General features: G+C 34.9%; 1 protein-coding gene across 1 annotated transcript; it reads right to left on the minus strand.

Moving 5' to 3' along the window:
- Positions 1–1,880: 1,880 nt before the first annotated feature.
- LOC131957193 (glycogen phosphorylase, brain form) lies at positions 1,881–16,476 on the minus strand. The gene is made up of 18 exons (XM_059321921.1): positions 16,061–16,476; positions 12,787–12,888; positions 12,309–12,491; positions 11,739–11,870; positions 10,585–10,696; positions 9,821–9,903; positions 9,066–9,209; positions 8,531–8,623; positions 8,218–8,364; positions 7,826–7,989; positions 7,407–7,521; positions 7,194–7,295; positions 6,623–6,829; positions 5,636–5,857; positions 5,253–5,380; positions 4,382–4,516; positions 3,965–4,031; positions 1,881–3,323 (listed from the first exon to the last, which is right to left on the minus strand). The coding sequence occupies exons 1-18, from the start codon at positions 16,301–16,303 to the stop codon at positions 3,159–3,161; spliced, it is 2,544 nt and encodes an 847-aa protein (XP_059177904.1). The 5' UTR covers positions 16,304–16,476; the 3' UTR covers positions 1,881–3,158.
- Positions 16,477–19,115: the final 2,639 nt, after the last annotated feature.

The following is a 19,115-nucleotide window of genomic DNA, read 5'->3' on the forward strand; positions in this document are numbered from 1 at the left end:
AATAGTGACTGACATCAAAGTCAATATCAGCATTGCTTTCTAAATAAAACTAAAAAAAAAATTTGGTTTCAAAGCCAAAGGTCAGTTTATCTAATCTAGTGGTCAATTTATCCAAATCAGAGGTCAGTTTATCTAAACTGGAGGTCAGTCTATGGTGTCATCCATAAATGACGTCACGCTTTTTTGACGATTTTTACCTCCCCCCCCCCCCCCTCCGTCACACATCGTCACAAAAAGCCAGACCCCCCCCCCCTAAAATGACGTCACACCTCAGCCTACAACCCCCCCCCCCCTCAAAATTGAATTTTCCTTAAAGCATCGATATTTTTCCAAATTCTAGTCTGAACTCTGTTAAAATAGAGTATTGTAATTTTAATTAATTCCTATTGCAATTTATTAAAACAGTTTTCTAAAACTCAAAATAGCGTCTAAAAATTCGTTTTCCAATATCGCTTTTTTAAAATGCAAAAGTGTGACGTCGCACCATCTGACCCCCCCCCCCTCCTCCTCACACGCCGTCACAAAATTACGGACCCCCCCCCCTACGAATGTGACGTCATTTATGGACCACCCCTACCTCAGCCGGAGGTCAGTTGATCTTAACTGTTAAGTCAACCCATCTCAACTGTTGATAAGTCTATCTCAACCTGTGGCCAGTGCTTCTACACACCATTCAAGGACCAAGTCGAGACACCAATGTCCTGTTATGTTCCTCTTTATTCAATAGATATTTAAAAATCTAACTGAAAACATGAGGGGAGAAAACACTGCCTAGTTGAAGTATCCTGTAGTGGATCAACTAAGGTCAAGGACTAAACCTGGGTTTCTAGAGGATTAAATCAGATGATTCCCGTACCATACACCCCACTCACCCAGCAAAGGAACCACTCAGTGGGACCCAGTTAGTGGGAAGTGGGACCGAGTAAGTGGGACCCACACTTTTAGTGGGACCCACACTTTCAGTGGGACCCAGTTAAAGGGACCCACACTTTAAGTGGGACCTACACTGTCAGTGGGACCCAGTTAAAGGGACCCACACCTTCAGTGGGACCCACACTTTCAGTGGGACCCAGTTAAAGGGACCCACACTTTCAGTGGGACCTACAATGTTATTGGACCTACACTGTCAGTGGGACCCAGTTAAAGGGACCTACACTTTCAGTGGGACCCACATTCAGTGGGACCTACACTGTCAGTGGGACCCAGTTAAAGGGACCCACACTTTCAGTGAAAAACATAAGTAGCTAAAAAACATAAGTAGCTAACCCAGAGTACTCAACACAATGACCACTGATTGACCAACTTAAGCTGCTAGTGAGTGTGGCTCTAGCCAAGACATCCATTCAGGTTGAAAACTTCTCAATACAAAGTTACCACTGAAGAATACTACTAAGTTTGACAACTTTTCAATATAAGTTTATCACTCAAGAATACTACCAAGTCTATCTATCTACGGTCACATCACAAACACCTTCAACTGCACACTGGTAAACAAAATCTTTATCAACCAGGCACAGCTTTATACTCAACTAACAACCAAAGGGCTGAACTTATGTAGCATCAACTTTTCAACAATTAAAAAATCAGGGGACTTAAGGCATCAAAAATAAAGGGACTAAACTCCATCTGGAGAATCAACTTTTCAAAAAACCAATTTTTTAAACACTAATTCTTTGGTTTAATTAAGCAACAAGCCAGGGAACTGCAGTTAACAACCAAGGGACTGAACTCCATGTGTATAATAAATTTTTCAACAATTTTACCAATAAGTTTAAATCAGGGGAATGAAGTCATCAACAATCAGGGGACTTAACTCCATCATTACTCACCAAAAATATAATATTTGTGCAATCATCAATGATTTAATCAAAGCATCTACTAGTTCAAAGTTTGTATAAAATTTTACTAGATATGGTAAGCACAGAATAAACAGATGTACAACAACAAGATAAAACCTCTAGTATAAATTCTATTCTTTCTGACATGTTCAATGGTTCATGGGTTTAAGATTTCATATATTTGTTATTTGGTTTTCAAAGTCTACAAAATGTAGAAACGGTTTGTAAAACTGAGCCAAAAAAAAAACCAACATAAAAGGTGTAAAATTAAAAAATAATGTACAGCATCCAAAGCAAAAAAAAAAAAAAAAAAAATTAGAACATAGTTAAAATTTGACTGTTTCTTCCTGTGAAATTTTTTTAGACAATATGTAAACGAGATTCACACACATTGACATACAGTGGGTAGATAACTAAAATAATTAAGTGCAGGAATATGTAAAACTAGTAATTGATACAGTTAGTTCTCTACTAGTCTGATTACATGGATCTAAATCCACAGGACTTCAATAGGAAAGATGGGAAAAATACTTTATTAAATATATTTTAATAAAGGATAATATAAACTTTAAAGTTGAAAAACATAAAATAAAACATTGATTTAAGTTCTTAAATCTACTATGTACAGGTTTTTAAAAAACCAAGGGAGACAAAAAAATATAGACATGGTTTAAAGAGTAAAATGTTTTTATTGTAACTTTTTCAGACAGCAGAGATGTTAGGTGAACACATTTGTAACTTTATTTTTTACGACTGCGGTTTGCTGTTATGTTTCAAGTTACAGACATTCAAGTCTGTAGAATTTTTTTATTTTTTTTTCATTATCTTGTGATGGGACCTGAGAAAAACTAAAAATAGTCACAAAGTTTTGTATATCAGTTAAAGTGACTCTAAAACATTCACATCTGGGAAAGTCACGAAGGTATTCCGGAAAACTTTAAGCTTTAAGACATGAAGCATTAAATGCATGGACATCAAAACAAAGCTAAACTTCAAGTAATTTGCTCTAAACCTTCCATAAGTAAGTATTCACTCAATATACGGACAAAAACTTTTTTGGCAGAAAAACCAAAAACAATTCTGGGGAATTGAGGTTTGTCATATAGAATAAATTTGTAAAAAAGAAATAATGATCATTTACTTTAAATAATATGGCATCACATACTTTGATTGTTTTAAAAGACAAATCACAAAGTGTATATCACATCATAGACAATCCTAAGCCCTCTAGTCCAGCCAAGCTCCATTAAGAAAATAATTTAGCTAGAAAGAAACTGCTACATAATTCATTAGTGTAGAAAACTAAACAACTAAGATGATTTAATCCTCCTTAGCAGAGCCTTTGTCAGCCGGGTTGGGCAGCTTGATGTTTGAAGGTTCAACGCCCCAGATATCCTTGGCGTATTCATTGATGGTTCGGTCACTGGAGAATTTACCAGCAGAGGCAACGTTCAAGCTTGCCTTCACAGCCCATTTCATGGGGTCCTGCAAGGGGACAACAGTGTTATAAGGTCAGGCTGAGGCTGGAATATTTCTTTAACAACAAACAGATAGGGTGGGGAAAATTTTAGTTTCACATATCGGGATAAATGTTATTTAACAATTTAGTTTCTCACGTTTTTAATACAAGCTAGCAAATTATTTGTTCTATGCTGACTGCATCCCCATAAAAACCTTACTTAACCTAAACTCACAAATCCTACACTAAACTCCAATAAGACATCCCCACTATACCTACACCAACTAACTCTACACCCATATCAAGACATAACACTTCATCTGCACCCACTATTCCTACCTACACCCACTAATCCTACCTACACCCACTAATCCTAATACCTACGCCCACTAATCCTAATACCTACGCCCACTAATCCTAATACCTACGCCCACTAATCCTACCTACACCCACTAATCCTACCTACACCCACTAATCCTACCCTACACCTACTAATCCTAATACCTACACCCACTAATCCTAATACCTACAACCACTAATCCCAATACCTACACTCACTAATCCTACCCTACACCCACTAATCCCAATACCTACACCCACTAATCCTACCCAACACCCCCTAATCCTACCCTACACCAACAAAGCCTCCACCCACAACAAAACTTACCCTGAATAGTTCAGAGACTTCCTGTTGACAATCAACATAGGCCCTAAAGTCTGCACACAATGCAAATCTGCAACACACAACATCTCAATCAGTTTACCAACACAAAAGAAATCAAACCAGATCCACATTCTAGTTATCAGAGATTATTTTCATTATCATGTGTGCTTAATTTTTTGTTTATTTTAACTTGAAAATAGCTCATATTAAATTTTAGACAATTTTAGGAATATACAAAAGTTTAAAATTAACCATAACCAAAACTTTAAATGGGCCACAGTTAAATCACAATTTTATAAACTCAATTTTAATTTCAAATCATGCATTCAGCTTTCTAAAACAAGTATCCTCTCCTAAATATAGATGGGTACCTTAACAGATTTAAAAAAAAAATTAGATCTCAAGGAGTAGAGGACAAACCTGTCATTGTTCAGCAAGCCATTGAAGAGTTCACAGAAGAGACCAGGTTCCTCTGGAGAGAAGTAGCCACTGTTTAATTGGTCCAGAGCTTGTTTCAGCTCAGCATCCTTCTCGTAATAGGATCTTGGGTTGTATCTACAAAGGCAAAAAAAAATTATCATTGACTTTCCCCTAACTTGTGAGCCACAAAATAGTAACCACACAATTATATTTGACTAAACACTTAAATACATGCCACAAAATATTAACCACCCAATCCTAAAACCAATGGCATCAAGTGGCATCAAACTAGCTGGCCTCAAGAAGTGAACTTTAAAATAGTTTAAGAATTTCTAAATAAAAACTCGGTTTTTTTTTGTATCACTGCATTTGATGTTATAAATAATGCAACTATGCAGTTTTTGAAAAATGCCAAACTATTTTTTTATATACCCATAGAAATGAATGTTTACGCACATTAAAGTATTAATTTTTAATAAAGGACTTTTTTATGTCCCTGATAAGTGTGATGTGTAACTTGAGATAAAGTTTACAACTGATTCTATACTAACTCAGCAATAAAAGATATCTTAACTTAAAGATTATACTTATCTATCTATTCTTCACTGATTCAGTAATAAAACTCAACAGGCATAAAGATTTTTAACCCTTTATATCGCATTAACTTAGTTAAAACATTCACCATTACATAATGATTTTATCTCTCTAGCCCACAATTGTTCAATAACAAATCACACCAATTGAGATAAAGATTATATTCAACCCATTATATTACATTATAAAATTCCCCATGACATAATGATTATATTTATCTCTCTAGTCCACACTTGTTCAATAACAAATCCCACCAGTAGATGTTGAAGATATTTACCCCTTTCTCCATAGCTCCTCCACCTGTTCCACAGTCATACCAAAGATGAAGATATTTTCTCTGCCCATTTCTTCCATCATTTCCACATTGGCACCATCAAGTGTTCCAATGGTGAGAGCACCGTTCAACTGCAGACAAGTTCACAACATTTACAATTAGTGCATCATTAGGATAACATGACAAGTATAATTGGATAGACAGATTAGGTTTGGCTGAAGTCTGGGAAACAATTTTCAAGTGACACATGAACATCTACAGTAGAGAACTTGCAAGAGGAGAATTGAAAAGTAAGATAAATTAAGTTACCCATACCTAATGCCGCTTACTATTTAAGATAATCAAATATTATACAGTGCCATTGTGATAATAAAGTAGGTACCCACCATGAACTTCATGTTTCCTGTACCAGAAGCCTCAGTGCCAGCCAGAGAAATCTGCTGACTCAGGTCGGCGGCTGGAATAATTCTCTCAGCCATTGACACACGGTAGTTCTCCAGGTACACAATTTTCAGGCGATCTCCGATGATGGGGTCGTTGTTGACAACTCTGCCAACGTTGTTGATCAGCTTGATGATCATCTTGGCTAAATGGTACCCAGGTGCTGCCTTAAAGATAAGTTTACTCATTACATCAGGTCATAGGTCAATGTTTACATCAAATAACTTTTACATGTAAATGTTAAAATAATTCAGTTGACCCTTGAATTTAGATATGATTGGCAACACCAATAAATGTTTTTAATTAGTGTACTTTAAATTTATAATGGAATATTTATGGTTTTAAATGTTTGAACATGGCAATTGAAGTGGGCTCCTTAAGTTAATATTTAACAAAGCATATATTACGTAATTGGAAAGACATGTTTATCGAAATTTATTCAATTTGTTATTTCAAATAATGCAAAAGAAATGTTTATTGAAATTTAATTCAATTTCTGTTATTATTTCAACAAAAATAACTGAAAAAGAGTGAATAAAATACACATAGCACTCATTTATTTTTAGGTCAGGGTGACTTGTTCCCCAGGTAAATAAATAGTTATCCTTTAGGATCTGGTGATCCATGGGACTGATAAAGTAGAGTTCACCTGTTTCTGTGGCCTTGGTATATGAAGGTATAGCGTGGTCAACACTATGTCTAGCTGCCTTCACTTTCCCTAAATTAAGTCATGTATCCATCAGAGCTGGGTGGACTCAGAGACGTCATAGGGACTCAAGCCCAGGATCGTAACTCAAGATTTTCAGGTTAGCGGCAAGGTCGAGCGCTCTACCATCCAACAATGCTATCCAAACAGCCATGTACATATGCCAGGTATAGTTGCATGAGGTAATAGTATTTTATGCTGCACTACAAGTGTAGGTAGGCCTTACCTTTCCACCAATCATAATAGTTCTGGGTACAAAAGGAGCTTGAGGGTTCTTCTTGAGTCTGTTGTAGAGTACAATCATGTGCAGGCAGTTGAGCAACTGTCTCTTGTACTCGTGGATCCTCTTCACTTGCATGTCGTACATGGAGGCAGGGTTGATCTTGATGTGGTAATTTGTCTGAATAAACTGGGCTAATCTCATTTTGTTCTCCTGAATGACACAGAAAGTATTTTGTTTAGTTGAGCAATGGAGAAATATTTCTTTTCTATAGTCATGTTTTTATAAGGTAAAAAATAATTATATTATGCATTCATATGTTTTAAATATAATTTTTTGTCAAATTTTTTTTTTAATTCTAACATTAAAATTGGACAAAATACAAATGAAGGTAAAGTCATCTGAATGATAATCTCACATGCTTAACTTTTTTGTTGTAAATGTTCCACATGATAGCCTTTTTTACATTTAAATTTTTATAACAATAACTTACTCAACTTCAAACTTAGATCTTCATGGTAAAATAGTCTCAACCCTAGTGAGTGAAAGAATGGAATAAGAAATGACCACAACTTACTTGTTTAACTTTCATGAAGCTGCGCAAGAAGGCCTCTTCTTTACACGCAGGGGTCAGTTTTCGCAGCTCAGTCAAATTGGTCACCCAGCTCTCGCCGATTTTCTGTTCAATAAAAAGACCAACTTTAGACAGAAATTAAATACCTAGCACAAAATAATCAATGAAGAATTCAATGTTTCCAATATGATGGTTTGAAGAGTTGTTTTTTTTTACCTCAGCAATGACATCAGCCAATCCTGGGTTACACAATAAGAGCCATCGTCTTGGGGTGATGCCATTGGTTTTGTTTTGAAACTTCTTTGGGAACATCTCATAGAAATCTTTGAAACTGCATGGCAATACAATATGGAGTTATTCACATAGAAATAAATTATTTAATCATTTAAACAATTACATATGCAGTCATTCACACAGAATTACAGAAGATATTACAGTCATTCACACAGAAATATGTAAGATATTACACAACATGTATTTATTCATATAGAAAAACATTAGGATATTACTTAACATGTAGATATATTAAACTCTTGTTGTGCATAGAATATTGGCTAGCACCAAGTGAGCCAGCTGTTTTTTACACTTACATGTAACAAATGATCAGACTAACTAACAAAGTGTATCACACTCACGTTGTTTTCTTGAGAATATCAGAATGGATGGCAGCAACCCCATTCACTGCCTTGCTTCCTACAATACACACATTTGCCATATTAATTTTCTTCTCAGGTCCCTCCTCTACCAGAGACATACGAGCTAGACGATCATTGTCTCCTGGCCACTTCTTGGCAACCTCCTACAAACAAAATAATATCGTTAGTACACCATCTGCACTGGCAGTCAGTAAAATACAAAATAGTTAGGCCAATTCTCTTATGGTTCACAAAATAACATACTGTAATAATGAGAATAATAAACACTGTAAAAATGAGAAAAGAAAACACTGTAAAAATGAGAAAAGAAAACACTGTGAAAATGATAAAAGAAAACAAAAATGAGAAAAGAAAATAATGAAATACATTACCGCTAAAAAGCGTGAATTTATTTCAAATAGAATAGCTAGATGTCTAGGTAGAACATGTCCTAATAGTGATACGGGCCAACGTTCCAAAGCTTCAGGAAGAACTGTATGGTTGGTATACGCGCACGTCTTGTTTGTAAGTTCCCATGCCTGGATTTTAAAAAAAAACATCTTAAATTTTCCTAAAACATGCTAATGAAAAAATGAATTGTTAATAAGATATTTTTTCCACAGTCAAAGCTCATAAATATAGTGAAGCTTTTCACATCAGACTTGTGACCAAGGTAAGACCTCTCTAGGTGAATCACCAACTCACCTTCTCCCAGGGCAGATTCTCGATATCAATCAAAATGCGCATCAGCTCAGGGATGGCAAGTGATGGATGAGTGTCATTCAGCTGAATGGCTACCTGAGGACATAGCACATCATCTGGTCAAACTACCACGACATGTTTATATATTGTCACCTATAGGGTAAATTAGCTTGTATGGTAAATAGCCATATATTAATGAAAATAAACTTAGAAGTTTTAAACTCATATTTTGTGACACGGAAAGTGAAACAAAATATGGTTTATGAATCTGGAATTGCGGGACAACCCAGAAAAACTTCACCCCTAATATGGCAAATAACTTTATATTAGGCTTATATACAAAAATATGGTATATGACTTAAATGTCAAATAAACTTTAATAAGAGTTTTCTCTTTTCTTAAAACCAATTATTTACTGATTATCACCGACAAGTGATTAAGACGATTCCAGTCAAGCTTGCTAAATATCTACATACCCTTTAGGTATAATGTATAAAAAGTTGACACAAACATCAAAGCGTGGTAAAAGAAAACTTACTTTATCAGGGAAAGTGTCGAATGATGTTCTCACTGGGTTGGACTGGCCAAACGTGGCCGACTTAAAACGACGGATCAGATCTTGCAGGGACGCTGCCACTAAGAAATATTCTTGTTTTAGACGCAACTCTTTCCCCTCAAACATCTGGTTCAAGACAGACAAACATCAGGCTACCATCACAAAAATATGTTTACTGTCATTTCTTAGATATGTTATGGATTTTTGCCATACTTCAGTACTAATACACTTACACAGTGTAAAACTGGACTGAAGGGCACTATTAATAGGCTTTACTTATCACAATATGCTTTCTTTTAAAACTACGATTCTTAACTCAATATGGTAATATATAGCTTATGCCCATTATCACAAAAATATGTTTACTGTCATTTCTTAGATATGTTATGGATTTTTGCCATACTTCAGTACTAATACACTTACACACAGTGTAAAACTGGACTGAAGGGCACTATTAATAGGCTTTACTTATCACAATATGCTTTCTTTTAAAACTACAATTCTTAACTCAATATGGTAATATATAGCTTACGCCCATTATCACAAAAATATGTTTACTGTTATTTCTTAGATAAGTTATGGATTTTTGCCATACTTCAGTACCTATACACTTACACACAGGGCACCTATAATAGACTTTAGTTATCACAATATCCTATCTTTTAAAACTATACAATTCTCAACTTAGGGAACACAAATGTCCTACAGGTACCATGAAAATCTCTCCCAGCACTTACATTGTCATTAGGGTAAAGCACTCTGGAAATGTTTTCAGCATAGTTCCTCTCACACACAGCATTGATGTATTCACCGTTGTTGACTGGGGAGAACAATGATTTAACTCTTCAAGTCAGGAGTTAGAAGAACAATGATTTAACTCTTCAAGTCAGGAGTTAGAAGAACAATGATATAACTCTTCAAGTCAGGAGTTAGAAGAACAATGATTTAACTCTTCAAGTCAGGAGTTAGAAGAACAATGATTTAACTCTTCAAGTCAGGAGTTAGAAGAACAATGATTTAACTCTTCAAGTCAGGAGTTAGAAGAACAATGATATAACTCTTCAAGTCAAGGAGTTAGAAGAACAATGATTTAACTCTTCAAGTCAGGAGTTACAACATGTTGCCCAGCTACACACCTAAACATTCCCTACTTGATGCTACACTCCTCTGCCCATCCATTCCCATTAATATATCTCTACCTTTAATTCCATACAACATACCGATACCCTTTGTATTTATAACTTACACATACATATAATTTCCCCAACATTTCCCACACTACAACACTACCTCGTTATTCCCTACACCAAACAATATCCCTTTATCCCACATCAAAACTAACCCCTAATTCCCAAAACTAATCCCTATCCTACTATTTTTCATACTACACTCCAATTCCACCCAAATTTCCCCATCCTGAACACCCCCACCATAACTATAATAAGATGACTCAGGTGGGTTGAATCAATGGTCCAATGAGCTATTGTACAATGGAACTTACAGAAGTGTAGGTGGAAACTGTTTGGTGCCTTGCAAGACCAAAGGCGAAGTGTGTTCACTGTGTTGTTTCCATAGCCTGGGATGGGTGTGTCAAAAGGCATTGCAAAAAGCACCTGAAACAAAATGGCACTGTGTTCAAATTTCCATTCAGTCATATGTGGTGTTACCTACTCAGTTTTGTAACTAGCGATTACCATATGGTCTAATTGTAGTCACAATACAGAAATACCCTGATTTGTACATTTGTTAATAACATGTGGAAAATTATTTATTCAGCAGCGAATAATAATGAAAATACATAAAGTAAATTTACTTATAGCAGTAACTGACCACAAAATGATTTAACAAGTATTCATCTATGGTCAATCAACCAAAATTCAATATTTAATACATTCTCAGGCTCATTTGATTCTAGTAAAAATTTCCCATGGGATAGTTTCATAGGCATCAACTTTTAAGTACAAGGTCTATGATTCCTTTACTATTCTCTATTTCTATTTCCTATTACACGTTTCATTTAAAACATTTCTAGCTAGAAATAAATATTTAAATTATCAATACATGAAAATTTATAGTGTGCCAGATAAATCCAGCAATTAGGCAAAACATCACCATAACATAATTATGACAAAGTCAGGTTGTGGAAAGTGAAGCATAGTTAAGAAAGGTATTACTGTAAACTTAAAAGTTTGATTGGATTGGTTGAGATGTGCTCAGAAAGTTAAGATTTTTGTTGACAATGGCATTACATTATTTTATTACCCACTTATCCTAGCCATTATAAACTTATCTGAGTATCTGCTGATTAGTCCTTGCCACAAAAGACTTTCATGATATCCACCCACTTATTCTTGCTACCATTGATTCACCTGAGTATCCACCCACTTATCCTTGCTACTATAAACTCACTTCGATTATCCACCCTCTTATGCTTACATATCCACCCACTTATCCTTGCTATACTCACCTGAGTATCCACCCACTTATCCTTGCTAGACTCACCTGAGTATCCACCCACTTATCCTTGCCACTATAGACTCACCTGAGTATCCACCCACTTATCCTTTCCTCTACTATAGACTCACCTGAGTATCCACCCACTTATCCTTGCTAGACTCACCTGAGTATCCACCCACTTATCCTTGCTAGACTCACCTGAGTATCCACCCACTTATCCTTGCCATTGATGTTCTCAACACGACCAAAGAAGTTGACGGGAAGGCAGTACTCTGGTCTAGACTTCTCCCAAGGGTTGCCAAACCTCAGCCAGTCATCAGGCTCCTCAATCTGATGTATAAGACAAGAAATTTGATGATTGGTTTAAACCAGGGGTCTCCAAACTTTTCAGCCAGAGGGCCGCATTAACTATCAAATATCAGTTTGGGGGCCAGAGTTTCTTCAAGCCATCAGGTTCTGATTGAAAAATTTTCACAAAGGGAAAATAGAATTTTAAAAAAAAGGAAAATACACATCTCTGATTAAACGAGCTTTGATAGTTCAACAAATTATGTAAATAATTTAAATTTGTAGTCTGTTGTGACTATTAGAGTGACCTCCCCTGAGTGAAAATGGTATGTTCTATTCTTCTACCATCAAACTAAAAAAAAAGAAATCAATGCCTTGCTATTTGATTCTTTCCTTCCAGACAACCACATCATCATCTCAGTCATAATCTGTTACGTTTACGTCAACTCTACATATACACTGCTATGGCCAATTACTTACCTGCCAACCATTCTCAATCTTCTGGGCAAAGATACCATAATCATAACGAATGCCGTAACCATATGCAGCAAGGCCAAGAGTTGCCATGGAGTCAAGGAAGCAGGCAGCCAGACGTCCCAAACCACCATTTCCAAGACCAGCATCTTGTTCAATTTCTTCCAATTCTTCTATATCCAAGCCAAGCTAAAAGAAGATATCACATGACCAACTTAGCCAATCAATAACTAGATTGTAACAGCAAGACCTAAATAAAAATTGTAAAAATGTACAATACAGTTCATTCTTGAAAACTGCTAGTAAAAGTAAACTAGAATATGCTTAGGAAGAAAGTCAAAATATTTTTGTTTATTTTATTTAATAATTTTAATTTGATGCAACTAAATATTCATCATTGATTGTATCTAGCTTTAAAGTACTAGTATTTGTTCGTCACTGGCATGAAGCTAAAAGTACTTGTACTTGATTTAACTAAACATACCTGGTACATGGCTTCATCACAGGAGCTTTGAATGCCCAGGTTGACCATTGTGTTGGATAGAGTGCGGCCCATGTAAAACTCCAAAGAGAGGTAATAGACTCTCTAGAAAAAAAAGTTTAAATATCCCAATGATAAAAAGGTTTTTAAACTCAAAGTCTAGATAACTTTGAGCCAGCACAAAAAGTATTCTTAAATTGCCTGAAGTAAGCTGAAATATTAATAACCAAAGCTATATGAAATTAGAAATTTTAGTAGTGTTTTTTAAATTTATTAACTATTTCAGTACTAAGTGAAAAATCCATATATGGTTTCCTACATTCTTTCTAATGTATGTTTTCATAACTCAAAATTTTAAGGGAGTAAAATTGTTTTGGAATTTTTTTTTACAAGTTATGTCTTTCAAACTGCCATGAATCTTTTTGAAATTCATCACTCTATTACTTATAGTATTCAAACTAAACAAGTATTTGACCAGATGTAAAGTTTGATTATTTCATAGAACAGGAGTGAATTATTTTAAATAAAAGTAAGCACTTAAAACTAATTTGCATAATAGCCTAGAAAAAAACCCATCAGAAATATACTGTCTGTAAAGATTTAATTAACCAAAATGTAGGCCCAAGTGCATGGTAATATAATACCTGACAAGGTTAGGACTTGCCTACAAAATATGCATGGTATGAACAAGAAAATCCAGTGCATATTTTATCTCTGTGAAATATGGACAGCTGATAAGAAACAGTGCCACAAGCAAGAATATTCACTGACAGCCAGATAGATATACATTTCATTTTTTAGGAATTCACTTATTTTGTTAATTCAAAGTGTGTTTTAAAACATCATGGACTGTCTTTAAAAAAACTTCCCAACCCCTAATCCTAAAACTGAATTGGTTTGAATGATATTTATTATCTAAATGATTTTAAAAAAAGATATGAGTTGCACAATGACATTTAATTTTATTTTAATACTCTAAAAGGCCTACATGGAGACTTATTACAATGTTAATATCAATATTTTTTATTAAACTGGTGATATAAAAAACAGCTTGAAAGTACATAAACAACACCACTGATGTGTGCCAAAGAAAAGCACACTCTATTATGCATGTTTTTTACTTTTTGTCTCACTATTACAAGGCCTTTAACCTAGGTCTTTAAGAAACCCCAAAACTATCTCTCTATAGGCCTACATGAAGACTTTATTACAATGCATCCTTTAATATCAGTATTTCTATTAAACCTGTGATGTAGTGACATAGAAAACAGCATGAATGTACATTAAAAAATGCCACTGATGTGTGCCAAATAAAAGCACACTCCATTATGCGTGCTTCATACATTTTGTCTCACTATTACCTGGGTCATTAAGAAACACCAAAACTATCATTCACTTATCTTTTAAACCTTAACTCTGGCTAAAGCTGAAAAATTATAACAGGTATAAACTTAACTCCACAAACCAAGAGTTCTCAACTATTTCTATATCTGCATTAAATTCAAATACAACAAGTAACAATTACTTCAAATTTTTACTGAATAACCAATAATCAAGCAGGGTACCATTTATATATAGGGCCTATATTATAGTACGCTTTTCTTTAAATAAGACTTAAATAACGGATACTTATTATCTGTAAAACCTAGTATGTTTTTCTTTAAAGATGGCCCAAATAATGGGATACTTTTCTGGTTATCTGTGTAACATAATGCAGAGATGACTAGTGCAATTTCCTACTATGAATTTGGAATAGTATAAGCCTATTGTAAACTAGTTCCCGAGAAACTTTGATGTTAAAAGAACATATAGTATAATATAGTAGGTGCTATAGATATATTTCTATATTCTATTCACTATTGTAGCCTACTAATATGTGCCACTACAAGACTGTATTGATGTAATTCTAACAAAAACAATGTTACACGACATGTAACATTGCGTAAGAATGTTTGAAAGGTAAGTTAGAATAGTCTATAGGCATTTATGTTAAAAAAAATTATGACCCTATGAGCCTACAAAAAATAAGGAATGAAGTATAGATCTAGATCTAGTAGGCCCTATAAAAAGAGACCTATGCTAATACTCAGATACTGCTGATAAATAATAAATAATATTTCTAAAAACTATTCCTGAACTAGATATGTCTATACTTCCCAGCAATGGTTGCATATCTCTTATCTAGATTCAAGATCTACCTTTAATAACTTCAGTTATGACTGTTTATGTTATTAATGTTACATTCATTTAGATCTAGATCTAGATCTAAATTTAATTAATCAGCTTACTAAAAGGGCTGCTTTAAAATATCCAGCAGATCCACTAACTAACAAAATCAAATTGATAAACAAATCATGTCAAATGTTAAAATAATATTGATTTAGGCCTAGATCTAGATTCTAGATCTAAAACAATTTATGTGAAATTTAGGACTAGAAATCTATAGAATAGATTTTAGTTCAGATTTAGATTAGAGTTTAGATCCTGAGTGCCAGATTCTGGTCCAGATATGGCTGATATAGAATATAGATAGATCTAGAGGTAATCTATCGTTTTGGGTACGTAAAATCGCCCGCGGCTATTAATGTACGAAAATGTTACCTCATTATCAAGGCTGTAATAGAACTATATTGTGATATGTTTGTGTCAAATATTATAGATAAATGAATAATAAACCTAAATCAATGGCTAAATATATCAATATAGGCCAGAAATTAACTTTAAACAGCAGTGTCTGCAAGCAAGATTTGCTATATAAACAGCAGCCATTTGTAAAATAGAGTGACTTCCGCCTGAATCTCGCGCTAAGTCTATAAAAATAAAACTTTAACAAGATGGCTGCTATAGTAAATGAGCATGGTTGCATCTGTTGGAAACATCGCTGGTGTTCATTTATTAGTCAAAAGTTTTAATTCAATTGTTTAAATACAGGTACATAAATGAAACAAGGAAACATTTTTGTATTTTTCAAAACATAAATCCTCCTCAAAATGTGAAATAATCATTAAAATGTAAGGAGTCACCTGTTTTTCACATTACTAGTCGCGGGCGATTTTACGTACCCAAAACGATAGATTACCGATCTAGATCTATATCCAGATTCTAAACTGGCTAGAAAGAGGACTAAATTTATTTTTTTTAAATAATTTAAAAACTGAATGCAATGCAATTTTATTTGCTGATCTGCTATTTAAAAAAAAAAGGTGTAGGAGTAGGGCAGGGCCTAGAAAGTCTACTTCTTACTTGAGTACTTAGTCTAGACTTAAGTAACACTTACCTTTGGATCGATTTCATAGTAATACTGTTGTGTCCTAATCCATCGAGATACAAGATGATCTCGAACAGTGTATGCAAGAGAGAAATAATAATCTCTCGGTGTTGCAACATTTCTGTCTTTAACAAGTGTATAATGCAGATGCCGATTGAACGATTTTTTTATGGTTGCTACGTTTTCCACCGGTGCAATCCCTCTTATACTTATCTGCTTCCGTCTATCTGAATCATGTTGTTTAGATGTCATCTTGCTTTTCCCTAAATGCTCGAAATATAAGTTGTACAAATGGATTTCAGTCGATGCTTCCTATCGACTAGACTGTTATATTCACCTAATTTGCTTGAAATTGCAAGGCCACAGATCTTATTATAAGGGCCTCAACCGAATGTGAACTCACCTTGACCTTCAAGGTCGGTCAGCAAGTGTCATCCCGCATTGCCAGGGTGACGTTTTCTCCTGATAACTGAGTCAAGAAATCAATTCATTTTTCATGCACTGAACTGTTATAACAAAGCAATAACACGTTTTAAATAATTAATCACTGTTTATATTTTATCGCGATAATTTAACTCTTCCTGGCCCTTTGATTAGCTATCGCTGTACGTTTAGGCCAAATGTAGGCCTAACATTATTTTTTAAGTAAACTTCATGAACAGTGGGTAATAGTTAAAATAGCGAACCATACTTTAAAAATTCAAAGCTTAGAATACTTTTTTTTTCTTTAGAATTTAATTTTTAAAATTTGCCATAATACATCGAGGCTTTATGAATGTAGGCCTACTTTTTAGATGCCTATTTTTCTCATAATTTTAACATATTTCTGAACTATTGTCGAGTAAACGGATATTCCGTAAACACAGGGGGTGGGGTTCGGGATTTACCCCAGCCCCTGATTACGATTTTGATATTATAACAATACACTCTGTTTATTAGTAACCGCAGATTTATAATATTTTTAAAAACTTTTTTATATTTAATAAAAATTGTATTATTTTCTTCTTTTTAGTGCATTTATAAAAGCTTGTAACTATAAACGTTTTTATGTATTAATTATTTTATGAATTGCAAAATGCTGAGATTGACGAAATTAGTACTGCTGAGTAAAAAGAAGAGCCGCACATTTAACTGTTAAAATTATTTGTTATTATATTATTCCTGATCATGACAAATTGTTACTTGGTCCCACCCAGTGGAGTAGGCAGGGGGGTTAGGGGGGTCATAACCCCCCCCCCCCCATAGATCCCTCGGTATAGATATATAAAGTATGAGGGGGGGGTGCACATCGAAAGTTTGAGGGGGGGTGCAAATCGAAAGTTTGAGGGGGGGGGTGCAAATCGAAAGTTTGAGGGGGGGTGCAAATCGAAAGTTTGAGGGGGGGTGCAAATCGAAAGTTTGAGGGTGGGTGGGGGGGTGCAAATCGAAAGTTTGAGGGGGGGGGGTGCAAATCGAAAGTTTGTCCCCGGGTAAAAATTGGACCCCCCCCCCCCCTTGAGACAATCCTTGCTGGTCCCACCAGTTTCTATTGTCATGAGCAATCATTACACACACATACACAAACATGCATGTATATATATATATATATATATATATATATATATATATAATTTAGCTTATAAACACACACGCGTGAAGGTAGTTTGTTGTTTTTAATGATTACAGTAGGCCCTTTGATTGTTTGTACTGTTGCATGCATGCCTGGGAGGAAACAGGTTTATTAATTTGTGCTTTGTTAGCCAGATAAACGTTGAACTAGAGTTTACTAGACCAACGTTGTTGAAAACTGACAGCAGCTCCTTATATGGATGAAAATTCCTGCTAAAAAAACAACAGGGGCATTCAGAAGCAATTCATCCCGCTACTGCCAATCAGAAAACAAAGCATATTTGGGTGGCTTGTTGGGGGGGGGGGAGAATAACATGCAATTATTTACTGATGTATGGGGGGATTGTTTACTGGCATGTTGGAAAGGGGGGGGGGGGGGTTAACATGAAATATTCTTCTTCGTTCTTAATTCTAGTATTGGAGGTGATTTCCTCCAACACAATTAAGTATTACCTGTCAACTTGTTATGCGCATAACATGAAATGATTTACTGGAATGTTCAATAGGAGGGGGGGGGGTGGATTTACTGGCTTATCGGAGGGAATGGGAGGGGGGATTTATAGGCGGCATGTTGTATTAAAAGAGTGAGATTATACTGCATTTGTTTATAACACGGTAGGTGGACTTCCATTATTGATTTCTTGTGTTCGAGAGCCTATAGCTTGTTTTACATATACGTGTTACGGTATGTGGCGACAATACACAAGAGAGGCAGTACACTTCACTGTGTTGATATTTGGAGATGCAACTTATAACGGGAAAATAATTTAATTCATAAATAACTATTGAAACTGTAAGGAAAAAAGCAGAAGTAAAATAAGTGTCAATAAAAGTTATTGTCACGTTGAACAATTTTAAAAAAAAAATAAAGTATTTTAAAATATAGTTAACAGATGCAAGCTCTTGCATTATATCCGGTGGACGTTTTTGTTGTTGTTGCTTCTTTTTTGTTTTGTTTACGTTGGTTTGATTATTCGTTTTGGTGAAGACTTTATGTCGAAGTGGCATTTTGTGTATTTAATAATTATTTTTTTAATTTAATTTTTTTTAAATTTAAGATTTGCAATCGACCATAAAAAATGGTTACGTGTGTTTCTCATTATTTACATGCGATATATGTTCGTAGTGAGTAAGCAATGAAATTAAAGTTTCTATTTATAGCGTAGTGTGTTGTCTTAGTGTGTTGTTGTCTAGATGAAGCTTAAGATAAATTGTATCTGGCAACACGTCCTAATTTTTGTTTCCGCCGGTTCTAGCTGCTAATCCGTGTCAAGTGTGTAGTTAACAGAATAGAAACGGTGCTAGAATGGGCACATGCACACACAAGTCTAAAGTGCCTGTCATTTTGACGTCAGTATTTTTACACCAGGACTTTTGATTGTTATGCTTCTTCTTCTTCATCTTCGTTTTTTTTTTTATTTTAGTGTTGGAATGGATCCCCTCCAACACAATTAAG

Source organism: Physella acuta, unplaced genomic scaffold, assembly GCF_028476545.2.
Source record: "Physella acuta isolate Inbredline_101_S28 unplaced genomic scaffold, ASM2847654v3 ptg001219l, whole genome shotgun sequence".
In the NCBI taxonomy this organism is placed as follows: Eukaryota; Metazoa; Mollusca; class Gastropoda; family Physidae; genus Physella; species Physella acuta.

What these genes read in the sequence shown, in the direction of transcription:
- LOC131957193 (XM_059321921.1), bottom strand. Translation starts at nt 16,303, where the DNA reads ATGACATCTAAACAACATGATTCAGATAGACGGAAGCAGATAAGTATA. An exon ending in AGAATCTGCCCTGGGAGAAG is followed by an intron (nt 8,365 to 8,530) that starts GTGAGTTGGTGA and finishes TTTAAAATCCAG; the next exon opens with GCATGGGAACTTACAAACAA. An exon ending in CTATTATGATTGGTGGAAAG is followed by an intron (nt 5,858 to 6,622) that starts GTAAGGCCTACC and finishes CTTATCTTTAAG; the next exon opens with GCAGCACCTGGGTACCATTT.